Raw genomic sequence first — 27105 nt, 5'->3', positions numbered from 1 at the left:
TGTCTTGTTTTTTTAAGTTAAATAGCCACATTTTATAACCTGTAATTGGTTGAAAAAAACAAATATTCCCCCTCCCAGTATCTCACAGCCAATAATCACATCCACCTGTATCCTGGTGCCATCACCAGTCAGCACATTGACACCTCGGACATGTACCGTGATGTGGCTTCAGGCTGTCTTCTGTTTGAACGCACTCACAGAGATAAGCCACAAGACCTCTGTCTCATTCACATGTTGAAGTATATTTTAATTAGCTTTCTCATATTCCTGGCCTACCCTCTCATGTCTGCTCCCAACACCTCTAATAATAAAACTGCGACAACATTTAGTTCAGTTCAGTTGCTCAGTCGTGTCCAACTCTTTGCAACTCCATGGACTGCAGCATGCCAGGCCTCCTGTCCATCACCAACTCCTGGAGTTTATTCAAACTCATGTCCATCGAGTCAGTGATGCCATCCTACCATCTCATCCTCTGTCATTCCCTTCTCCTCCCTCCTTCAATGTTTCCCACCATCAGGGTCTTTTCAAATGAGTCAGTTCTTCGCGTCAGATGGCCAAAGTATTGGAGTTTCAACTTCAGCGTCAGTCCTTCCAATGAATATTCAGGACTGTGACGACATTTAAATTAACTGGAAATTTCTCCCTACAGCCAAAACAGAATTCTAGTCCTCCAAGTGGTGAACGTATTTTTTGAAAGAAAGAGTCTACCACCAGATGTCTGTTTGTAAGGTTGCCATTTGTTCGTTTTGATTAAATCATCTATCACTGTAACTTTTTAGAATCCTTGTCAAAGTCTCTCTCTTTTCTGTTTGATTTGTTGTTTTGTGAATGTGAGCAAATGCCAGAACACGCACCTCAGCAGCAATGGTGAAATTACCTTCTCTTTGCCTTTAGGTTTCTTTGCCTTCGTTACTGCCCTCCCTATTAAAATGTTTCAGAAGAATCCTTTCTGTAAAAGATCATGTCAGAACTCTTCTACCTGTCAGGTCCTGTAACTTCTTGAACTGATTAACTTATAAACAAATAAACAAATTCACATACTTCCAGGAATCCAGGAGTAGTTCAGGAAGCCTCACCCTCTGTCTCAGCCACTCATAGTCTCTCCCACAGAAGAAACCATTAATTTCTTCTGCGTCCTCACACAGACAATATATGTATAACTAACAGAAAAATAGCAATATTTTTTCTTCCTTTTTTATGTTATTCTGAACCTTCCTTTTTTTCATTTAATATTGTATCTTGTAGATCATTTCATGTCAGCGTGTAGTGTTCACATTTAGTGTGTCTTCATGATGTTCTGTTGTCTGATTAAGCTGTAATTGATGTAATCTGTCATCTATTGACAACAAATAAGTTGCTTCCAGTCTTTTGCTTTTTACAAACAATGCGGCAATAGATAGTTTTTAACTTATTTTTCATGAATGCGATTTTCATGTGTGTCTTACATGTGTAAGACAAATTCCAAAAAGTAGAATAGCTGGGTCAGAGAAATTGTGCATTTATATTTTTCATAAAATATTAAATTATCCTCCATAGATGTTTACTAATTGATACTCTCTGAAAATGTTTAAGAGTTTCTATTTTTCTACATCTTCACAATGTGTTTCCTAAGTGATAAGTAAAAATTTATCTTTCATAGTTTCAGTTTTTGTTGTTCAGTTACTAAGTCTCTTTGTGACCCCCGTTGACTGCAGCATGCCAGGCTTCCCTGTCCTTCACTGTTTCCCGCAATTTGCTCAAATTCATGTCCATTGAGTCAGTGATGCCATCCAACCATCTCATCCTCTGTTGTGCCCTTCTCTTCCTGCCCTCAATCTTTCTCAGCATCAGGATCTTCTCCAGTGAGTCAGCTCTTCACATCAGGTGGCCAGAGGTACTGGAGCTTCAGCTTCAGCCTTCATCCTTCCCATGAATATTCAGGATTGATTTCCTTTAGGATTGACTGGTTTGATCTTGCTGTCCAAGGGACTCTCAAGAGGTTTAGTTTACATTTTACTTTTAGTTTACGTTTTCCTTATTATGAATGATATTGGGTACCTTTTCACATGCTTAAGAGCTGTTTGTGTTTTTAAATTACCTACTCATATTCTTTGCCCATTTTTCTAATGGAGTATTGGTTTTTCTTATTGGATTGGATTTGCATTTACTAAGAAAATAGCTTTTTGTGATATAATTTGTAAATATTGTCTCTGATATTTCAATGATTATTTTACAGTGATCATCTCTGATGTCTGTAGGTATGAATAGTTGATGAGTATAAAAACTGAAAAGGCAGAGAGATACGTTTAGGGAGATACTGTGAGTCCAACCATCTGTGGCAGAGACAGGCATTACACTCTTGACCAGTGTTATGTGTGTGTGTGTGTCTGTCTGTCTACAACAGTATTGGGAGAATTGAACAACAGTATTCCTTTTCTAGAACCTAGAAATGAATTTCTTTTATTTTGAAGACTTCATCTGCTGCTGCTGCTGCTAAGTCGCTTCAGTCGTGTCCAACTCTGTGCGACCCCATAGACGGCAGCCCACTAGGCTCCCTCGTCCCTGGGATTCTCCAGGCAAGAATACTGGAGTGGGTTGCCATTTTTTCCTCCAGTGCATGAAAGGAAGACTTCATCTATACTTTTCCTAATTTCTCTAGTGAACTGTAGAAATCCAAATTAAGCTTTGTTTGGTCAGTTGCTCAGTAGTGTCCAATTCTGTGCGACTCTGTGAGCTATAGTCAGCAAGGCTCCTCTGTCCATGGAATTCTCCAGGCAAGAATACTGGAATGGGTTGCCATTTCCTTCTCCAGAGATCTTCCTCAAGAATTAAACCTGCATCTCCTGCATTGGCAGGCAGATGGATTCCTTTACTGCCGTGCTATCAGAATATAAATCTATAGTTTAGTATCTTTTTACATTTTTCATTAAGTACAATGCTCTGATTCTCATATCTTCTCCCTCTTCCATCCCTCTGGGAGAAGGAGCATGTTATATCTTTAAGAAAGTGTCATAAAGGTTGAAGAAAATATAAATAATATTCTTTAGTAATTATCCATTAGCTCTTTAATATGCATGAAAGACTTCCATTTATCACAAGATTTGCTGTAACTGGGGGCTTTTTATGCTATAATTTCAAAAATATTAATTTGGCCTGATAAATATGATAATAAAGTCCTTTTTCCTGCTTTTCTGTGGTGAAGGTATCTGAATTAGGAAGGACATCATGGCTTCTACTCTGTGGAGCTGATATACATGTTCTATTTATTATAGGCATTATTTATATTAGCAACTTTATCACTTGAAATATGCATTTAATAATCTCTATGTAAGTAATTTCTTTAAAAGTATATTAGTATCTTTTAACTGAGTAAATTTTTTCCAAGGAATTCTTGAGACACTCATTTTTACACATGTAAAAGTTTCTAACTGAAAATATACCCATTTCACAGAGAAATACCATTAAATAACAGTTCTAAATGGTTAACAACATGGAGGAAAAGGGTGATTATTCAAATGTTATTGTTAAAATATTTTAATATATGAATTGTATATTATATTCACATATATATTGTATTATAATAATATAATTATAATAATATATTAATATAATTGTATATTCGTATTTTGTATAATTTGTATATTGTATATTAACATAATTGTATTATATTCATGTATATATACATATGTGTATATCATAAGGGTGGTTTAATCTAAAAAGAGGTATTTATGTGTGAGCTGATGTTGAATCTATGCAAATACATTAAAACTACTCTGAGCATTTGATGTACTTGTGATTCCCAGGGTAGATTTTATTTATTTTTAAGATGCTGGGAACTAAAAATGTTGGCAGAGAGCAGTTCTAATTGCAAGCTTGAGAATGGTTATGTCAGAAATGGGGAGAGTTAATTGCCATGTGGGTGCTCTCTGTTAGGACTTTCTCACCGTATTCCAAGCACAGGTTGGCATCTGTTATTACATTTGTGCAAAAAAAAAAAAAAAAAAAAAAAAACTATTCAGAACCTAGACTATAACTGACAGAAGCTTGTCTCTAAAACTATAAAAATCTGTAATTTATTTTCTAATAACTCATTTGTTTTTGCTGCTAATGACAAAACCGGAGATTCTTCATTGCACATTTGTTCAGGTTTGTTCAATTATAGTATTTACAGATTCTCAGCTATTTTATGTTGATTTATTGCTGAGTTAAGATTTTTACTTCACAGAAGACTAAAGAGATCCTATTTGGTAAAGAAAATTTTTTTTTTTAAAGACATGTTTTTGTGATAGAGTGAAAGTGTTCACAATCAAGTCTTCATAGATATTCATTGGCTTATAGTAACTTATCTCTCCTTGCTATTCTCTGGAACTCATTTGGGTATATCTTTCCCTTTCTCCTTTGCCTTTCATTTCAGTTCTTTTCTCAGCTATTTTTAAGGCTTCTTCAGATAAACACCTTGCCTTCTTGCATTTCTTTTTTGGGGGATGGTTTCGGTCACCACCATCTGTATGATGTTACGAACCTCTGTCCATTGTTCTTCAGGCACTCTATCTACCAAATCTAGTCCCTTAAATCAATTCATCTCCTCCACTGTATAATCATAAGGGATTTGAATTTAGGTCATACCTGAGTGGCCTAGTGGTTTTCCCTACTTTCTTCAATTTGAGTATGAATTTTTCAGTTCAGGCAAAGGATAAAGGGAAAGATATACCCAACTGAAAGCAGGGTTCCAGAGAATAGCAAGGAGAGATAAGAAAACCTTCTTATCTTTGCAAAGAGACAAAGGAAAACAATAGAATGGGAAAGACCAGAGATCTCTTCAGGAAAATTGGAGCTACCAAGGGACCATTTCATGCAAAAATGGGTACAATAAAGGACATAAATGGCAAGGATTTAACAGAAGCAAAAAAGATCAAGAAGAAGTGGGAAGAATACACAGAAGAACTGTACAAAATAAGTGTTAATGCCTCAGATAACCACGATAGTGTTGTCACTCACCTAGAACCAGACATGCTGGAATGTGAAGTCAAGTGGGCCTTAGAAAGCATTACTGTGAACAAAGCTAGAGAAGGTGATGGAATTCCAGCTGAGCTATCTATCAAATCCTAAAAGATGATGCTGTTACAGTGCTGCACTCAATATGCCAGCAAATTTGGAAAACTCAGAAGTGGCCATAGGACTAGAAAAGGTCGGTTTTCATTCCAGTCCCAAAGAATGTTCAAACTACTGCACAGTTGCACTCATTTCACATGCTAGCAAGATTATGCATAAAATCCTTCAAGCTAGGCTTCAGCAGTAGGTGAACTGAGAAATTCCAGATGTACAAACTGGATTTTGAGAAGGCAGAGGAACCAGAGATGAAATTGCCAGCGTCCGCTGGGTCATAGAAAAAGCAAGGGAATTCCAAAAGAATGTTTACTTCATTGACCATGCTAACGCCTTTGACTGTGTGGATCACAACAAACTATGGAAAATTCTTTAAAGACATGGAAATACCAGACCACCTTACCCACTTCCAGAGAAACATGTATGCAGGACAAGAAGCAATATTTAGAACTGGAACTGGACATGGAACAGCAGACTGGTTCAAAAATGGGAAAGAAATATATCAAGGCTGTATATTATCACCCTGCTTATTTAACTTATATGCAGAGTACATCATGTGAAATGCCGGGCTGGATGAAGCACAAGCTGGAATTAAGATTGCTGGGAGAAATGTCACCAACATCAGATATACAGATGATACCACTTTAATGGCAGAAATTGAAGAGGAACTAAAGAGCCTTTTGATGAAGGTCAAAGAGGAGAGTGAAAAGGCTAGGTTAAAATACAACATTCAAAAAATGAAGATCATGGCATCTGGTTCCATCACTTCATGGCAAATATATGGGGAAACAATGGAAACAGTGACAGACTCTATTTTCTTGGCCTCCAAAATTGCTGAGGATAGTGACTGCAACCACAAAATTAAAAGGTGCTTGCTCCTTGGAAGAAAAGCTATGGCAAAACTAGATCGCATATTAAAAAGCAGAGACATCACTTTGCTGACGAAGGTCTGTATACAGAGTCAAAGCTATGGTTTTTCCAGTAGTCATGTGTGGATGTGAGAGTTGGACCATAAAGAAAGCTGAACACCGAAAAACTGATGCTTTCAAATTGTGGTGTTGGAGAAGACTCTTGAGAGTCTCTTGGACTGCAAGGAAATCAAACCAGTCAATCTTAAAGGAAATCAACTGTGAATATTCATTGGAAGGACTGATGCTGAAGCTCCAATACTTTGGCCACCTGATGTGAAGAACTGACTCATTAGAAAAGACCCTGAAAAAAAAAAAAAAGAAAAGACCCTGATGCTGGGAAGGGTTGAAGGCAGGAGGAGAAGGGGATGACAGAGGATGAGATGGTTGGATGGCATCACCAACTCAATGGACATGTGTTTGAGGAAACTCCAGGAGATAGTGAAGGACAGAGAAGCTTGGAGTGCTGTAATCCATGGGGTCTCAAAGAATCAGACATGACTGAGCGACTGAACAACCACAACAGTAGTAACTTATGTCTACCAAATAACTGCTAAATTACTTATATTTAATGTGCTTAATATGAGCCAATTCACACGCTGCATTTCTTGGATATTATTTTATGTAATATTAAAATAATTTAAAAGGTATTTATGAGCATCTGCATTTTACAGTGAGAAGATCAAACTGAGGACTGGAGCAGCTGTGACTGTCCAAAGGGACACAGCGAGGAAGTGTCTGTTCAGAAAAATGAAGAAGCATGAAATTCTCAGGCCATTCATTTAAGTTATCATCACTATTTTTTTTATTTTTTTATTTTATTTTTAAACTTTATATAATTGTATTAGTTTTGCCAAATATCAAAATGAATCCGCCACAGGTATACATGTGTTCCCCATCCTAGACCCTCCTCCCTACTCCCTCCTCATACCATCCCTCTGGGTCGTCCCAGTGCACTAGCCCCAAGCATCCAGTATCGTGCATCGAACCTGGACTGGCATCTCGTTTCTTACATGATATTTTACGTGTTTCAATGTCATTCTCCCAAATCTTACCACCCTCTCCCTCTCCCACAGAGTCCATAAGACTGTTCTATACATCAGTGTCTCTTTTGCTGTCTTGTACACCGGGTTATTGTTACCATCTTTCTAAATTCCATATATATCGTTAGTATACTGTATTGATGTTTGTCCTTCTGGCTTACCTCACTCTGTATAATAGGTTCCAGTTTCATCCACCTCATTAGAACTGATTCAAATGTATTCTTTTTAATGGCTGAGTAATACTCCACTGTGTATATGTACCACAGCTTTCTTATCCATTCATCTGCTGATGGACATCTAGGTTGCTTCCATGTCCTGGCTATTATAAACAGTGCTGTGATGAACATTGGGGTACACGTGTCTCTTTCCCTTCTGGTTTCCTCAGTGTGTATGCCTAGCAGTGGGATTGCTGGATCATAAGGCAGTTCTATTTCCAGTTTTTTAAGGAATCTCCACACTGTTCTCCATAGTGGCTGTACTAGTTTGCATTCCCACCAACAGTGTAAGAGGGTTCCCTTTTCTCCACACCCTCTCCAGCATTTATTATTTGTAGACTTTTGGATCGCAGCCATTCTGACTGGTGTGAAATGGTACCTCATACAGAGAGCAGATGTTGGATCTTAGCAGCAGGGAGCTGAGGGTTTTGTCACAGCACAGGTGAAGACAGCAATGTGTGGAGTCCTAACAGTGAGGCCGTCCTGGCTACAACCCCTCTCGGGGACGTGTCAGAGCAATAACGACCATGGTTGGATGGAAGGAGGGCCTGTGCTATTTGTAGTGTTCCACCAGACCACCCCTATGACACGGAAGCATGAATTCATGTTTCTGAATTAAGGGGACATGGTAGATCATAATTCTTTCTGTTGAAAGTGACAGAAATTCACTCAGATTAGCTTGAGGGGAGCTGCTGCTGCTGCTTCTGCTAAGTTGCTTCAGTCGTGTCCGACTCTGTGCGACCCCATAGACGGCAGCCCATCAGGCTACCCCGTGCCTGGGATTCTCCAGGCAAGAACACCGGAGTGGGTTGCCATTTCCTTCTCCAATGCATGAAAGTGAAAAGTCAAAGTGAAGTCACTCAGTTGTGCCCGACTCTTAGCAACCCCAGGGACTGCAGCGGCAGGGCTGGATCCAGTACCTCACACCCAGTAATCAGGATAGCATCCTCTCTCCAGATGCCCCCAGCACAGGCTCTTCCTAAAAAGGCTGGCCAGCTGACAGTCTGCACACATCCTCACTCTGTCAGCTCAGTAACTCCAGCAGGAAGTCTTTTCTGTGAACTGAGGTGAGAAAGTCTGGGAGGAAGACAAGTCAGGTACCTACTCGGGAGCCAGCCACCGCAGGGGGAGATGGCCTGGGCTGCCTGTCAGGGTACTATCCCCACCTGTGATGGCAATGAGGTTGTGGGCCTGGGCCTGAGCCCAGTCATGTGTCCCTGGCAAGAGGGACTGTTGTCAGGGGGCAGAACAGGGCTTCTGAAACAACAGCAGTGCCCACTCAGGGTCTCCAACACTTGATGTGAGTCAGAATATCTTTAAATAGTGACTTCTGCCTATAAAATTCATGTCAGTTTTGTTTCTGATAAATGCACGTTACCATATTTGTAAAATGTTCCATCTATGGACAGAGTCCCACCAGGAAGTAGACTCTGAGTTGAAATTTGAATTCAGAAGGTTTATTCGGGTTACTTGGGCCACAACTGCAAGGGGTGAGGGAAAAGATAACAGTGATGTAGGACAGCAGGTCTTGGATGATCCCACGGGGAGCTTGGGAGCTGGAGTAGCCTGACCCGTGTACTTCTGCAGGGACCAGTGACTGGAGGGGCTGCCCAGAGGGTAGGACTCCTTGAAGGCAGCTCCCTTGGCTAAGCCCACCTCCCAGGGGTGTTATATATTCTCTGTGTAGATGGTCAACCCCAGATGCTGAGAAGCTAAAAATAAATGGTTTAGAAATGTTTCGTAGTAAGGATTCATTCAGTATTTTCATATAGAGTAAACCAGATTTCATACAATGCCTTTAAACCCAGTCCAGACATAGTCAGACAAATAGGCTTAGCAAGTATATTAGGGTTGAGTTACTGTGAGTTGAAGTGGTATAGCACAGATTTGTGACTAACATGTGAGTGTAGCTGAGCCTTGAGTAACACAGGTTTGAGCTGTGAGGATCCGCTTATACACAGTCCTTACACGATGCATCCACGGATGCAGAACTGCAGATGCAGGGGGCCAGTGAGATACTTGAACACCTGCAGATTTCAGAGTCCACCAGCAGTCCCGGAACCAAGCCCCAGGAGTACTAAGGGATGGTTGTGTATGTCCTGCCTACCAGTGTTTTCTTAAAATTACAAACATTGAATTAATGCAACTGAAAGGGTACAAACTTTCATTTTTAAGTTCTGGGCATGTAATGTACAACACGATGATTGCCGTTCATGAGAAAACTGCTAAGAAAGTAAATGTTAATGTTATTACAAAAGCAACAACAAAAGGTAATTGTATTACAAATTAAATTGTTATTACAAAAGCAACAACAGAAGGTGGCAGAAGTGGTCACTAACCTTATTGTGCTAGCCATTTCACAGTATTATACAGATTCCATCAGAAATAAATAAAGGGCATTTTATATATTGAAATTCCTCCTTTAAATTAATAGATATTGAGCTTCAAAAATGCCAATATTTGTATTAGCTTCTGAGAGTAGAATTCTGCCTCATGAAGTCTAGAGGGAAGGTACAAACATAAAATTATAGAGTTGGTGACGGCTACAGAGGAGAGGTTTATGGTGCTGCAACTTGTATGATAGGAAGACTTGGCTTAACCAGGAAGCAGGGGAGGGCTTCCCTGGAACTCTAAAGATTCTTTTGAGCCTGCTTCTGGAGGAGGAACTGGAGGAGACAGTGAGGGAGACAAGGCTGGGGGCAGGGCAGCAACCAGACATCCAGGCAGAGTCAGATGGTGTTTGGATTAAGGGATTTGCAGTGGAGATGAAAAGAGGACTTTAGTTAAGAAAAAAAAAAACAACAGGAAGTTAAATCTATGTGATTAATGATGGATACAACGTTGAGTTGATGGAGATGGAGTTGATGGAGACGTCAGTACAGCTGAAATGTGAATTAATGTTGTGACAGGTTCAACCACAAGGCTGAAAAGGAAACCAGAACAAACTCCTAGTCTGTCCCTCTGTGGTCCACCGTCTATTTTATTTTTTTAATAATTTTATTTATTTATTTATGACTATGCTGTGTCTTCATTGCTGCATAGGCTTTTCTCTGGTTGTGGTGAGTGGGGGCTACTCTCTAGTAGTAGTGTGCGGGCTTCTCATTGCTGTGGCTTTTCTTGCGGAGCACAGCCTCAAGGCACACAGGCTCAGTATTTGCAGCACGTAGGCCCAGTAATTGTGGCTCCCAGGCTCTAGAGCACAGACTCAGTAATCACCATCTGTTGAAATTGGCTGAAATTCACACAGGAGTAGATTCTGTACTATCTGCTTCAGTATGTTTTATCTGAAGTTGGTAGTGGTGGTTCAGTCGCTCACTCATGTCTGAGTCTTTGTGACCCCATGGACTGCAGTATACCAGGCTTCCCTGTTCTTCACCATCTCCTAGAGCTTGCTCAAACTCACACCCACTGAGTTGGTGATGCCATCCAACCATCTCATTCTCTATCGTCTCCTTCTCCTCCCGCCTTCAATCTTTGCCAGCATCAGGGTCTTTTCCAGTGAGGTGGCTCTTCCTATCAGATGGGCAAAGTATCGGAACTTCAGCTTCAACATCAGTCTTTCCAGTGAATATTCAGGGTTGATTTCCTTTAGGATTGGCTGGTTTGATCTCCTTGCAGTCCAAGGGACTCTCAAGAGTCGTCTCCAACACCACAGTTTAAAAGCATCAATTCTTTGGCATTAAACCTTCTTTATGGTCCAATTCTCACATCCATACATGACTACTGGAAAAACCATAGCTTTGATTATCTGGACCTTTGTCGGCAAAGTATGTCTCTGCTTTTTAATATTCTGTCTAGGTTGGTCATAGCTTGTCTTCCAAGGAACAAGCGTGTTTGAATTTCATGGCTGCAGTCATCATCTGCAGTGATTTTGGAGCCCAAGAAAATAAAAGTCTGTCACTGTTTCTATTGCTTCCCCATGTATTTGCTATGACTTGATGGGATTGGATACCAGGATCTTCGTATTTTGAATGTTGTGTTTTAAGCCAGCCTCTTCACTCTTATCTTTCACTTTCATCAAGAGGCTCTTCAGTTTCTCTTCGCTTTCTGTCATAAAGGGTCTGAAATGCAGTACTTGGATGCAATCTCAAAAACGACAGAATGATCTCTGTTCGTTTCCAAGGCAAACCATTCAATATCACGGTAATCCAAGCCTATGCCCCAACCAGTAACACTGAAGAAGCTGAAGTTGAACGGTTCTATGAAGACCTACAAGACCTTTTAGAACTAACACCCCAAAAAAGATGTCCTTTTCATCAAAGGGGACTGGAATGCAAGAGTAGGAGTCAAGAAACACCTGGAGTAACAGGCAAATTTGGCCTTGGAGCACAGAATGAAGCAGGGCAAAGGCTAATAGAGTTTTGCCAAGAGAACGCATTGGTCATAGCAAACACCCTCTTCCAACAACACAAGAGAAGATTCTACACATGGACATCACCAGATGGTCAACACCAAAATCAGATTGATTATATTCTTTGCAGCCAAAGATGGAGAAGCTCTATACAGTCAGCAAAAACAAGACTGGGAGCTGATTGTGGCTCAGATCATGAACTCCTTATTGCCAAATTCAGACTTAAATTGAAGAAAGTAGGGAAACCCACTAGACCATTCAGATATGACCTAAATCAAATCCCTTATGATTATACAATGGAAGTGAGAAATAGATTTAAAGGACTAGATCTAATAGAGTGCCTGATGAACTATGGACGGAGGTTTGTGACATTGTTTAGGAGACAGGGATCAAGACCATCCCCATGGAAGAGAAATGCAAAAAAGCAAAATGGCTGTCTGGGGAGGCCTTACAAATAGCTGTGAAAAGAAGAGATGCAAAAAGCAAAGGAGAAAAGGAAAGATATAAACATCTGAATGCAGAGTTCCAAAGAATAGCAAGGAGAGATAAGAAAGCCTTCCTCAGCGATCAGTGTAAAGAAATAGAGGAAAATGGGAAAGACTAGAGATCTCTTCAAGAAAATTAGAGATACCAAGGGGACATTTCATGCAAAGATGGGCTCAATAAAGGACAGAAATGGTATGGACCTAACAGAAGCAGAAGATATTAAGAAGAGGTGGTAAGAATACACAGAACTATACAAAAAAGATCTTCACTACCCAGATATTCACAATGGTGTGATCACTGACTTAGAGGCAGACATCCTGGAATGTGAAGTCAAGTGGGCCTTAGAAAGAAAGCATCACTATGAACAAAGCTAGTGGAGGTGATGGAATTCCAGTTGAGCTATTTCAAATCCTAGAAGATGATGCTGTGAAAGTGCTACACTCAATATGCCAGCAAATTTGGAAAACTTAGCAGTGGCCACAGGACTGGAAAAGGTCAGTTTTCATTCCAATCCCAAAGAAAGGCAATGCCAAAGAATGCTCAAACTACTGCACAATTGCACTCATCTCACACGCTAGTCAAGTAATGCTCAAAATTCTCCAAGCCAGGCCTCAGCAGTACGTGAACCGTGAACTTCCAGATGTTCAAGCTGGTTTTAGAAAAGGCAGGGGAACCAGAGATCAAATTGCCAACATCTGCTGGATCATGGAAAAAGCAAGAGAGTTCCAGAAAAACATCTATTTCTGCTTTATTGACTATGCCAAAGCCTTTGACTGTGTGCATCATAAAAATCTCTGGAAAATTCTGAAAGAGATGGGAATACCAGACCACCTGACCTGCCTCTTGAGAAACCTATATGCAGGTCAGGAAGCAACACTTAGAACTGGACATGGAACAACAGACTGGTTCCAAATAGGAAAAGGAGTACATCAAGGCTGTATTGGAGAAGGCAATGGCAACCCACTCCAGTACTCTTGCCTGGAAAATCCCATGGATGGAGGAGCCTGGTAGGCTGCAGTCCATGGGGTCGCTAAGAGTCGGACACGACTGGGTGACTTTACTTTCACTTTTCACTTTCATGCATTGGAGGAGGAAATGGCAACCCACTCCAGTATTCTTGCCTGGAGAATCCCAGGGACGGTGGGGCCTGGTGGGCTGCTGTCTATGGTGTCGCACAGAGTCGGACACGACTGAAGCAACTTAGCAGTAGCAGTAGCAGCAAGGCTGTATATTGTCACCCTGCTTATTTAACTTATATGCACAGTACATCATGAGAAACACTGGGCTGGAAGAAGCACAAGCTGGAATCAAGATTGCCGGGAGAGATATCAAGAACCTCAGATATGCAGATGACACCACCCTTATGGCAGAAAGTGAAGAGGAACTCAAAAGCCTCTTGATGAAAGTGAAAGAGGAGAGTGAAAAAGTTGGCTTAAATCTCAACATTCAGAAGATGAAGATCATGGCATCTGGTCCCATCACTTCATGGGAAATATATGGGGAAATAGTGGAAACAGTGGCAGACTTTATTTTTGGGGGCTCCAAAATCACTGCAGATGGTGACTGCAGCCATGAAATTAAAAGACGCTTACTCCTTGGATGGAAAGTTATGACCAACCTAGATAGCATATTGGAAAGCAGAGACATTACTTTGCCAACAAAGGTCCGTCTAGTCAAGGCTATGGTTTTTCCATTGGTCATGTATGGATGTGAGAGTTGGACTGTGAAGAAGGCTGAGAGCCGAAGAATTGATGCTTTTGAACTGTGGTGTTGGAGAAGACTCTTGAGAGTCCCTTGGACTGCAAGGAGATCCAACCAGTCCATTCTAAAGGAGATCAGTCCTGGTTGTTCATTGGAAGGACTGATGCTAAAGCTGAAACTCCAGTACTTTGGCCACCTCATGCGAAGAGTTGACTCATTGCAAAAGACCCAGATGCTGGGAGGGATTGGGGACAGGAGGAGAAGGGGACGACAGAGGATGAGATGGCTGGATCGCATCACCTACTCGATGGACATGAGTTTGAGTAAGCTCTGGGAGATGGTGATGAACAGGGAGGCCTGGCGTGCTGCGATTCATGGGGTCACAAAGAGTCGGACACGAATGAGCGACTGAACTGAACTGTACTTCTGCCATAAGGGTTGTATCATCTGCATATCTGAGGTTATTGATATATCTTCCTGCAGTCTTGATCCCAGCTTGTGCTTCATCCAGCCCAGCAATTTCACATGATGTCTCTGCATAGAAGTTAAATAAGCAGGGTGATGATATGCAGCAGTGGCAACCCACTCCAGTACTCTTGTCTGGAAAATCCCGTGGGCGGAGGAGCCTGGTAGGCTTCAGTCCATGGGGTCGCTAAGAGACGGACCTGACTGAGCGACTTCACTTTCACTTTTCACTTTCATGAATTAGAGAAGGAAATGGCAACCCACTCCAGTATTCTTGGCCTGGAGAATCCCAGGGACGGGGAGCCTGATGGGCTGCTGTCTATGGGGTCGCACAGAGTCGGACAGGACTGAAACGACTTAGCAGCAGCAGCAGCAACAATATACAGCCTTGACCTACTTCTTTCCCAATTTGGAACCAGTTCATCATTCCATGTCTGGTTCTAACTATTGCTTCTTGACTTGCCTACAGGTTTCTCATGAGGCAGGTAAGGTCTGGTATTCCCATCTCTTTAAGAATTTTCCACAGTTTGTTGTGGTCCACACAGTCAAAGGCTTTGGTGTAGTCAATAAAGTAGAAGTAGATGTTTTTCTGGAACTCTCTTGCTTTTCTGTGATCCAATGGATGTTGGCAATTTGATCTCTAGTTCTTTTGCCTTTTCTAAATCCAGCTTGTACACCTGGAATTTCTCAGTTCACATACTGTTGAAGCTTAGCTTGGAGGATTTTGAGCATTATCTTGCTGGTATGTGAAATGAGTGCAGTTGTGTGGTAGTTTGAATATTCTTTGGCATTGTCTTTCTTTGGGATTGGAATGAAAACTGATCTTTTCCAGTCCTGTGGCCACCACTGAGTTTTTCAAATTTGCTGGCATATTGAGTATAGCACTTTCACAGCATCATCTTTTAGGATTTGAGATAGTTCAGCTGAAATTCCATCACCGCCACTAGCTTTGTCCGTAGTGATGCTTCCTAAGGTCTGCTTGACTTTGGTCTCCAGGGTGTCTGGCTCTAGGTGAGTGATCACACCGTCGTGGTTATCTGGGTCATGAAGATCTTTTTTTGTATAGTTCTTCTGTGTATTCTTGCCACCTCTTCTTAATATCTTCTGCTTCTGTTAGGTCCATACTGTTTCTCTCCTTTATTTTGCCCATCTTTGCATGAAATATTCCCTTGGTATCTCTAATTTTCTTGAACAGATCTCTAGTCTTCCCATTCCATTGTTTTCCTCTATTTCTTTTCACTGATCACTTAGGAAGGCTTTCTTATCTCTCCTTGCTGTTCTTTGGAACTCTGCATTTAGATGGGTATATCTTTCCTTTTCTCCTTTGCATTTCGCTTCTCTTGTTTTCTCAGCCATTTGTAAGGGTTCCTCAGAGAACCACTTTGCCTTTTTCCATTTCTTTTTCTTGGGGATGCTTTTGATCACTGCTTCCTGTCCAGTGTTACAAACCTCCATCCATGGCTCTTCAGGCACTCTGTCTTCTGAAGATATCTAGAGCTTCCCTGGTGGCTCAGCTGGTAAAGAATCTGCCTGCAATATGGGAGACCTGGGTTTGATCCTGGGTTGGCAAGATCCCCTGGAGAAGGGAACGGCTACCCACTTCAGTATTTTGGCCTGGAGAATTCCATGGACTATCCATGGGGGTTGCAAAGAATCGGACATGACTTTCACTTTCATTCAGAATTTTAATTTGAGAAGGTAGTTCAATGAAATTTTATGCATAAATGTTTTATTTGAATTTTAATTGGTAGAATCTGAAGAAGATTCAAGAAATGGAGAAGAGTGATGAATCTAACACAGACCTGGAAGAGCTGAAAAATGCTGACTGGGTAAGATGGCTGGGTATTCTCTGTATTCTGTTTAGTGTTGGAGAAATCATATCATGTGATTATAATGCTAGTTTATCTTAAGGAGTACCGTATGAATTGATATTATACCAAGTTGAAAACTATCTGATTTTATTAGACCCCCCCCCCAGAGTCTCTGAGAATTTCAGTGTTCTACACTATTGACCTTTCTAAGTGTATTGGTATCTTAGTATCTTATGTGTAAGTCAGAGTTGAAGCTCTGTTTAAAGCTTTAGTGAGGCTGTAGTGAGGCCTGTTTGTTATCCAGTGAATAGTCAAACTGGATTGGGGCCTGGGAATGCAGATGGGTCATGTAGCGTTTCTGCCCCCATGAGAAAGAAGACAGATTTCCAGGACAGATGACTGTGGTGTATTCATGTGACCCCTCTGGATGTCTGCTGTTTCTCCAGCAAGGTGCTAGATCCTAGGCCTGCTGACCTCGAGGGTCACTGCCTTCACATAGGACTCAGAGTCGGGACAGGACAGTGACTATGTGAAGCTGGACTGAGCTGTGTGTTCAGGTGTTAGTGGGAAGACACATGGTAGGGCTCTGACTTTTCATGTTAAGGGTCCTGGATAAATAGTGACACATAGAGTGAGGAAATCAGAAAACACAGTTTAGGACGTTAGGAACAAGTTGCTTTTGCCCTTGTTAGATTTTGTCATTTTCTAACAGATTTATTAAGGTGTAGTGTACATAACAGTTGCATTATATTTTAAAAGTACAGTTTGATTAGTTTAACATACATTTATGTAGCTATTTGAGCCACTTGTTAATTTTTAACACTGTATAATATTTCAGTTAAATATATATTCTCTTTACTGAAGTTGAGACTATGACAGCTTACAGGCAGGATAACAAAAGGGTAAAGTATAATAATAACATATTTAATATGTTTTATTATAAATACTTCACATATATCTCATTTTCTTGAAGGGCGGGCGGTAAAGCAACTTGGTGTTACTTATAGATAAGGAATTTGACATTAAATAATTTGTAAAAAGACAGTAACAACACAAAAATTGTCATTTTTGAGCATTTTCTTTGTGTAGAACACTATACCTCAGCTCTCCACAAGTTATAAGGTATCACTTTTTTTTATTGATGAGGAAGCCAGGGTTCAGAAATGGGAAACAACTTGCTTGGACGTCCACTGGCAGTTGGTGGTTGTACCAGTTAGCTGTGATCACAGTAGCGCTGTGTAACTGAACGTAACACTGTACCTCAGCCTAAAGCAGTAGTGTTTACTCAGCTCATGCATCTGTAGACCAGAGTGGTGGTTCCACTCTGCTTCATCTCTCTCCTGGATAATCCTGCCGGAGGGCCTTGTGCCAACCCACACTAGGTGTTTCCGTGGAGTGACAGGAGCAGAGTGACATGCCCTTGTACATTTGCTGTTGAAGCCTTTGGTTGTGTCATGTCCACTAATATTCCAGTGGCCAAGCCAGTCGCAGAGCCAAAGCCAGAGTCCAGTGTGAGAAGCCACACCTTTGCAGTGCACAGAGCCACATGATAGGTGGGACGCGAGGGGCACTGAGGCTGGATGCAGGTGGCACAGGGGTGAGTTAGGGTTTTATCCAGGTGTCTCCACAGTTAGAGCTGGTGGATTCTCGACTGGCTTTCTACCTGCTTTTTAGTCCCTAAAATCTAATTTTTAAAATAGTTTTTGTTTGGTTTATTTGGTGTTTTGTAATCCAAGCTCTTAATTTCTTCTGTATGACTGTAACTATTTAGAGTAAATTAGTAAATTTACTCACAAATGTTTTTCCACCCTTGGCTCCTTCAGGCTCGGTTCTGGGTACAGGTGATGAGGGATTTGCGGAATGGAGTAAAGCTCAAGAAGGTCCAGGAGCGGCAGTACAACCCGCTGCCCATTGAATATCAGCTCACCCCATACGAGATGCTAATGGATGACATTCGATCCAGAAGATACACTTTGCGAAAAGTGATGGTAAGTAACAGGAAACTATTCATGGATTCAAATGGTTGGTTTTTGGTAATCTTGCTTGTTAAAAATTTTCTCACTATGACGTTTTAAAAATTATTGCTTCTCATACAATTAATGCATGGTCTTTATAGAAAAGTTGGTAAATATAATAAGCTCAAGAAGAAAAGTTACAAATGTGTAATTTCACAGGTGAGACAGAAAGTTTGCTAACAGGCTGGTGCATAACCTTCAGTCTTTTTTCTGTCCACTTTATTTGGGCAAAGTGGATTAATATTGAATACTTCATCCTGTGACCAGTTGTTTTCATGTAACATGTGAGCATTTTCACATAACATGTGAGTGTTTTCCCGTGTCATTGTATATTCAACATCATCATTTCTAAGTGACTGCATCTTTCTCAGCTGCAGCTGCACCAGAGTTTATTAAGCTGATCAGGTTGTCTCGTTATAAGCAGGCTGTTTTGTATAACCTTGCATATAAGTCTTTTTCAAAAGCTCCAGTGAAATCCTGAGTTAAGCTCTTAGAATTGGAACCCTGCTAGCTTTACCTCTGCATTGTGTCCTGAATCTCACTACCTCCATTTCAGAGCCCATCATCACCTCTCATTTAGACTATTACTTTGGCCTCCAGGTGATCTTCTTTTCTTACTCTCGTCCCCAAAACAGCTTGAGTAAACCTGTTAAATTGAAAATGTGACCATGTCATTGCCCTGCATAAAACCTTCCACTCTTTCCATCACACTCAGAATAAGCAGCCATTTTGACCTTGGTCTCAGAGTCTGGTGCGGGTTGCCTCTCAGCCCTCACCTTCTGCCACCTTCCTGGCTGGCCCCCCTTTACTGCCCTGGTCTCTGCCACTACCTAAAAGGTGCCTCTTGTGACCTGCAGCTGAGCCCTTCCTGGAGGCCTCCTCTCACATGTTTGCGTAATTCATTTCTCTTCATTTCTCAGGTCTCCACTGAAACCACCCACTCATTAGAAGAGTCCTTACTTAGATGTGTCCTTGGCTCATGTTGCCATGTATTTTCAAATTTACTCTTTCTTACAAGTACAGGGACATGGTAACAACATTTTTTTTGCTCTTTTTGCTGAGCTTATTAGGTAAAATAGTTTTCTTGATTAGTTATTTAGGGTATTTTATTTGACTTGTATGTTCATGTCATCTGTGAAAAAGTATCCATTTATTTCTTCGTTTCCAATCTGGATGCCTGGTGGGCACCCTAGTTAGAACCTTCAGTTCTTTGTTGAATGGATGTGGCAAAAGCATGCATCCATAGTATTGTTGGATTCCTGATTTTAGGGGGAATGCATTTGATTTTTTCACAAGTGACTTTTATCATGCTGAGGTTTCTTTTCAGTCCAAGTTTGTTGTGTGTTTTTATCATAAAAGTGTGTTGGATTTTGACAAATCCTTTTTCTGCATCAATAAAGACAATCGTGGGTTCTTTTGTTTCATTCTGTTAATGTGACATATTACATTGATGGATTTTTCGTGTGTTAATCCACCCTTGTGTTTATGGGATAAATCCCACTTGGTCATGATGTACAATCCTTTTAACATGCTGCTAGAGTACTTCCTGATACTTTCTTAAGGATTTTTGTGTCCATGTTCAGAAGGAGTTTCGTCTACTATTTTCTTGTGATGTCTTTGTCTGCCTTCATATTGGGGTAAGACTGGCCTCACAGAGTAAAATGGGGAGTGATGCCTCTTTTTCTAATTTTTGAAACAGTTTGTAAAGGGTTGGGACTAATTCTTTCAATATTTGAGTAGAATCCACAAGTGAAGTCTTCAGGTCCTGGGCTTTTCATTGTTGGGAGATTTTTGTGGATTTAATCTCTTTCCCTATTACAGGTCTGGTCAGGTTCATGTCCTTCCTTTCTTTCCTCCTCCCTCCTTCCTTCCCTTTGTTCCTTCTTAGTTTTGGTAGTTTGTATCTTTATAAGAACTTGTCTGTCTCATCTAGATTGTCCTATTTGTTATGTACAATTATCACAGTGTTCTCTTATGGCTTCAAGTTAATGGTCTACTGTTATTTTCTTTAAGCGTAATTGACTTCCTTTAGCATTTCTTATAGGGCAGAGATCCTAGTGATGAACTCTTTTAGTGCTTGTTTGCCTGAAGATGTCTTAATTTCTTCTTCATTTTGAAGTAGAGTTTTTCTGGGTATAGGATTCTTGGCTGAAATTGTTTTTGTTTAATTTTAAACATTATCCCACTGCCTTTGGCCTCTAAGATAAGAAATCACCTGTGAATCTTTTGAGGATTCCCTGGTGGCTCAGACGGTAAAGCGTCTGTCTACAGTGCGGGAGATCTGGGTTCAGTCCCTGGGTCAGGAAGATTCCCTGGGGAAGGAAATGGCAACCCACTCCAGTACTCTTGTCTAGAAAATCCCATGGACAGAGCAACCTGGTGCAGGCTACTGTCCATGGGGTCACAAAGAGTCGGACACGACTGAGCGACTTCACTTTCTATGTGATAGTCATTTTTTGCTGCTTTCAATATTTTCGTCTATCAATAATTTGACTACGTGTTCTGTTATGTCCCTCTTTGAGTCTTTTGCTTGGAATTTATAGAAGTGACTCAGATGGTAAAGAATCTGCCTACAATGCAGAAGACTGGGGTTTGATCCCTGGTTCAGGAAGATCCCCTGGAGAAGGGAATGGCAACCCACTCCAGTATTCTTGCCTGCCAGACCCCATGGACAGCAGAGCCTGTACAGTCCATGGGGTTGCAAAGAATCAGACATGACTGAGCAGCTTACACTTGCACTTCATTTTTCTTGAATGAGTAGATTTATATTATTTTCAAATTTTGCAAGTTTTCAGCCATTGGTTCTTGACATTTTCTTTATCTTTTCTTATCTTCTTAGTCCCTGTGGGACTCCTCTTATGTGAATGTTTGTACAGTTTGTGAGTAGTAAGTAAGGAAAAATGTTACTGTTTTATGGTACCCATTGTTTTTTTCCTTTTTCTGGCATTCTCTCTATGGCTAATTCTATGCAGTTCACTTGACTTAAGTTTATACTGAGCCCCTCTGCAGGGAACTGGGCAGATGGCAGTTCTAATGGTGATTGGTTTTGTGTGGGGTAAATTTTCATGTTTAGTCTAACAGGCTAAGATTCTAATTAATTCCTTATTATATATATTTGTACCTCCTAAATGAGAGTGGAAAGTCAACTACTCATATTTAATCAGTCAGAAACCAGATGTATTTTTTTAAACTTTACTGTTATCAATGTTATGCCACTTTCTAATTTCTTTAAAAACAAATATTGTTGTAAAGAGTAAACACACATACACACAAAGGATTTTCACATACAGTCTGTATCTGAGGCAGTATGTTAAGATGGCCTTAATTTAATCTTCAGGTTTAAAATGCATAACTACACCATAGTAATTCACCTTTTTCTGTATATTTGTGAAGCTGATGGTGGGAATTGAATGACTTAGCCATATTGGATCATGTTCAGAATATTAAGTTATAGAAGTGCAAAACATTTCAATTGACTTCTTTCAAAGTGTTTTAGTAAAATAATTGTAACAAATAACTTCAAATAAGTCACCTTTAAAAATAAAGATGTACGATTGACTGGTTTGATTGCCTTGCAGTCCAAGGGACTCTTTTTTTTTTTTTTTAATTTTATTTTATTTTTAAACTTTACAATATTGTATTAGTTTTGCCAAATATCGAAATGAATCCGCCACAGGTATACCCGCGTTCCCCATCCTGAACCCTCCTCCCTCCTCCCTCCCCTACCCTCCCTCTGGGTCGTCCCAGTGCACCAGCCCCAAGCATCCAGTACCGTGCATCGAACCTGGACTGGCGACTCGTTTCATACATGATATTATACATGTTTCAATGCTATTTTCCCAAATCTCCCCACCCTCTCCCTCTCCCACAGAGTCTGTAAGACTGATCTATACATCGGTGTCTCTTTTGCTGTCTCGTACACAGGGTTATTGTTTCCATCTTTCTAAATTCCATATATATGCATTAGTATACTGTATTGGTGTTTTTCTTTCTGGCTTACTTCACTCTGTATAATAGGTTCCAGTTTCATCCATCTCATTAGAACTGATTCAAATGTATTCTTTTTAATGGCTGAGTAATACTCCACTGTGTATATGTACCACAGCTTTCTTATCCATTCATCTGCTGATGGGCATCTGGGTTGCTTCCATGTCCTGGCTATTATAAACAGTGCTGCGATGAACATTGGGGTACACGTGTCTCTTTCCCTTCTGGTTTCCTCAGTGTGTATGCCCAGCAGTGGGATTGCTGGATCATAAGGCAGTTCTATTTCCATTTTTTTAAGGAATCTCCACACTGTTCTCCATAGTGGCTGTACTAGTTTGCATTCCCACCAACAGTGCAAGAGAGTTCCCTTCTCTCCACACCCTCTCCAGCATTTATTGCTTGTAGACTTATGGATTGCAGCCATTCTGACTGGCGTGAAATGGTACCTCATAGGGGTTTTGATTTGCATTTCTTTGATAATGAGTGATGTTGAGCATCTTTTCATGTGTTTGTTAGCCATCTGTATGTCTTCTTTGGAGAAATGTCTATTTAGTTCTTTGGCCCATTTTTTGAAACTCCAATACTTTGGCCATCTGATGCGTAGAACTAACTCATTTGAAAAGACCCTGATGCTGGGAAAGATTGAAGGCAGGAGAAGGGGACGACAGAGGATAAGATGGTTGGATGGCATCACCAACACAATGGACCAAAAATAAATAAAGATGTATAGAAACTTAACATCTTTTATTTAGAAGTTACTTGTTTTTTTTAAGGCATTGTGACTCAAAAGTAAGATCAAGTTATATAACTGTCTTATTTGCTTATAGGTCTACAGTGTGTGTTCATTCTAGAAATTATTTATCCTTACAGCTCAGATAACTTGTTTCAGAATGTATTAAAAAATAATCTCACTGACCCAGTAGCAGAGTGGAATTTGCGCACTTTCCCTCCTCCCTATATGGAATAAGACTGACTCACGTCTGCACTGGCCTGCCGTTTCTCTCATGAGCACTGACACAACACTGGATAACTGGGATCAAGGATCCAGCTTCTGACTAGTGAAGACACTGACATTACTGTGTTGTTTGGGGACTGGAACTTACAACTTTGGCCCTATTTCAAGCATTTTCTTCCTCAACCCTGCTGTTGTGATAGAAAGGACATTAAAATAAAATCAAGTGAAAAATAGCTGGAAAGATACGTATTATTCTGTTCAGGAGTACAAAAAAAACTTCTGATTAAGTTGTTCATACAAGGTTTAAAGAAAAAAATCATGTAACCTGAGGTCCATGGGTAAAGAGTGGTGCTTTGGCAGGCCTTCAGTTCCACTGCTGGTGTACAGGCCTCCTTACACCAGGGACTAGCAATCCCAAGTTAGCTTGGTTCAGGTGGCTTTCACTTCTGACTCTTACATGGGGCATCCAGTCCTCACTGGGGCTGGTGGGGTGGGCACAGGGAAGAGGGCCCTGGATGTCAGGAGGCTTGTCATACACCTGAGTAGTCACATTTGCAAGGGGGTTACTGGGTCTGGAGCAGCAGTTCAGGTCCTTGTTTTTTTCTTTAGTCAGCTATATTTCTCACTTCAGTTCAGTCACTCAGTCATGTCTGACTCTTTGCAACCCCATGGACTTTAGCATGCCAGGCCTGCCTGTCCATCACCAACTCCCAGAATTTACTCAAACTCATGTCCATTGAGTCAGTGATGCCAACCAACCATCTCATCCTCTGTCATCCCCTTCTCCTCCTCCCTTCAGTCTTTCCCAGCATCAGGGTATTTCTCAGCTGACACAAGAATAGTGACATTAACAGAAAATAATACAAGAGTATACAGCTACAATAAAAAATTAACAGTTGACTAATGACCATGATCAATTAAAATGTGTTTAAGACTGGGAGACACATAAGAAAATTGTTCCTGCCCAGAAATCTTACAGTTCAGATAAGAAAATACTTTTAAAAAATTTGACCAAATTTTATGATAATTATAAAATTTTACATGACATTTCCAATAACGAATTGTGAAGCTTAAAGAAACCTTTCTAACCTGTCCAAAAAAAATGAAAATCAGCCATAGGTGATAGAGGATTAAACTGATTATCTTTTTTCCCTCCAATAAAATTGATGTATTATACAATTATTAGAATATGATAAGATAAAAGAGTGGGTCACCAAAGTAGAGGGGAAGGTACAGAGGCTTTCCAGGCAATTCATTAATCAAAGCAGCATGCTCATTTTCTGATCTTTGAGAAGTTTAAAGTGTTTACCAGTTTTTAAAATGTATAATTTGTTAACATTTGTTTTTCATCATTTATGAGAAGCACAACAGAAAATGTGTATCAGGACTGTCTGTGTTTTCATGTGAGACTGGGAAATAAGTATGACTGACGGTCACAACTGTGCCTCCTGGGTGGGTCAGATTGTGAGTTTACTAAGGTGGGATTTTGTGGATTTCTGGAGTTTTCTTAAATTTCTTAAAAAATCTTTGTGACATGTTGCTTTAAAAAGAGATAAAGCAGGAGTCAGACAGACCAGGACTCTGCCAAACTCTGCTTCTTACCAGTTCTATTGATGTAGCAGACACCTTCCTTGACCTGAACCTGAATTCTGCCTACAGAACATGAACTGTCCCCAGCCCTTCCCCTTAATTTGTATTCCAAAACTTTGTACAAGGATGAAAACAAGAGGTGAAAGACTTTCTAAATTATATAATAATTAAGCATAGTATTATTTATTCCATTCATATTCATAATTTTAGAAAGTTTTTGTTGAAAGCATGTATCTTACATATAATTTCCCAGAATAGTAGAACTGCAGTGTGCTTGGCATTTCTTCAGTCCTACAGTTGTTTTTGCTCTGAATTGCTCAGCTGTTTACTCTCCATTTTATTGATTTGAAATTTGTCCTTGGTGGAGCCAGATTCCACTGTAGTGGCTTTGAAGTGATGTGTGTGGATGTGTGTGCCCAGAAGCTTGTACAGACAGTCCTGTCATCACATGATGTATGTGGACGTGTGTGGATGTGTGTGCCCAGGCGCTTGTACAGGCAGTCCTGTCGTCACATGGATCTTCTGCTTTCTGTCTCCTTTCAGGTGAATGGTGATATTCCCCCTCGGTTAAAAAAAAGTGCTCATGAAATCATCCTGGACTTCATCCGATCAAGGCCTCCTTTAAATCCAGTATGTGATCTGACACCTCCCCATGGCTGGCATACATGTGGCAACATGTTCCCCCCACAGCCCGTGCCACAGAACACAGCTCCTGGAGGACTGTTGACGCTGAGCTTTTCTCTCTGATTGTGAAGCCTGACTGTGAACACAATGCCACATAGCTTCCGTGTGCACTGCTGCCCTGTACTTAAGGGTACAGACACCTCACCTTGGTTACAGGAAACCCACACTGCTGCCTCCTCTTTCGCAGTAGCCATGGTCCTCTGTTCGTGGGGTTCTTTCTGGAGACCCTGGATCAGGGTGTTCTGATCAGGTCTGAGTGTTGGTTTGTGTTTCCTCTGCTCTCCGCTTACCTCCCCTGGCTCCACAGCCAGCACTCACCAGGGCCTCTCAAACCCCTTGTATGTTCAGTAACTTCAGTAACTAGAAAGAAAGGATATTTCCTTCTTAGTCTGTATACATTTAAAACATAGTTAATCATTCCTCTTATAGATCTTTCTATAAGGGAAAGAGGCCACGTAGGAAATGGTTTTAGGAGGGCAGGTTGTGTAGAGCAGAGAGCATGGAGTCACAGCCCGGCTCTGCACACCCACGCACGGTGTGGTGATCTCACGTTTTTTAGCAAATTCATCTTTTTGAGCAAGTTCATCAGCCTTGCCAAGCCTTTATTTCCTCAGCTGCACACTGAAATGAATGATCTAAGAAGATTGTTACGACTTAACTCAAAAACGTTACGTTCAAAAACAATAATGTGGATGACATACTGCTTGCATTGCAGCAGCTTGCCTGTCATGGTAGAGTGTAGGGAGCATGACAGCAGTTCAGTTGCTTAGTCGTGTCCGAGTCTTTGCGACCCCATGGACTGCAGCACACCATGACAATAGTTGGAGCACAACTGACTCGTTAGTGTGGCCTGAGTTCATGTGCCTGAACCACTGTGCCATCCAGTCATCTTCTTATGGCTTGAAAACTCTTTTATCAAGCAGTGTGGCAGTCAGTAAAATATAATTTCATAATACTGTGTTGTATGAGTAGACCTCAGTAAGAATTATTTAAGGATAACTACTCCAGCTCTAGCTATTAACTTTTTTCCCAAGGCCTCAGCCAGAAAACTGAAACCTACTCCACCACGGCCCCGGAGCCTCCACGAAAGAATCCTGGAAGAGATCAAGGCTGAGAGGAAGCTGCGGCCTGTGTCCCCCGAGGAGACCAGACGCAGCAGGCTCGGTGAGTCCCAGGCAGGAGAGTCGCCCACCCTGGAAACACACTCGCCTCACTCCTCTCCCTCCCTGTCTCTCCTTCTCCCCCCAACACACACACTCTTACAAGTGACATTCATTCTCAAAATAACATGGAGTAAGAAGTTCCTCCCTGAGATGCCAAGTGTAAGGGCACCTAACTGCAGCGTGGGCGGAGCTCTGCAGATCCCGGATGTGGTTTTAGGACAGCCCTTCGCCTCTTTGATCTCCCATTCCTTGGTTGGCAGGAGGAGGATACAGACTCCTCCACATGTTCATGTGACTTCCATGTAAGAATGAATCAAATAGGATACTTTATAAATGGTAGTACACACATGGATAAGTTACTACATTTTAGAAATAGAAATAATAGATACATCAAGTTTCCATTGTCTTAATTATGGTTTAAACTTATGTGTTATGTGATGAGGGACTACTCTACTGATAGCACTTATTACTAAACTTCCTTTATAGTTATTTTATGTTTTTTATAAGCACACACTGATTTTCATTTAGAGCAAGACCATATTATGACATGTAAACAGCTCTCTTCCAGTTTGTAAAATGAAAGATTCCCAAGATATTCAGGGAGATAGCGTCTGGCGGCACCTGCCTGGGAAAGGAGCTGGTGCCA

The 27105-nt window shown here is 40.9% G+C and overlaps 1 protein-coding gene across 2 annotated transcripts in view; it reads left to right on the top strand.

Moving 5' to 3' along the window:
- The window catches only part of SPIRE1 (spire type actin nucleation factor 1), a 162296-nt gene that overhangs the window by 103880 nt on the left and 31311 nt on the right, over positions 1–27105 (top strand). For both annotated transcript variants that reach the window (XM_070361817.1, XM_070361818.1), the window contains exons 5-8: positions 16006–16083; positions 17889–18053; positions 25156–25242; positions 26331–26460. In XM_070361817.1, the coding sequence (XP_070217918.1) occupies positions 16006–16083; positions 17889–18053; positions 25156–25242; positions 26331–26460 (460 nt within the window). The remainder of the gene's footprint in view (positions 1–16005; positions 16084–17888; positions 18054–25155; positions 25243–26330; positions 26461–27105) is intronic.

This window comes from Bos mutus, chromosome 24 (assembly GCF_027580195.1).
Source record: "Bos mutus isolate GX-2022 chromosome 24, NWIPB_WYAK_1.1, whole genome shotgun sequence".
Classification (NCBI taxonomy): Eukaryota; Metazoa; Chordata; class Mammalia; order Artiodactyla; family Bovidae; genus Bos; species Bos mutus.
This window is presented reverse-complemented; position numbering and strand designations above follow the sequence as displayed.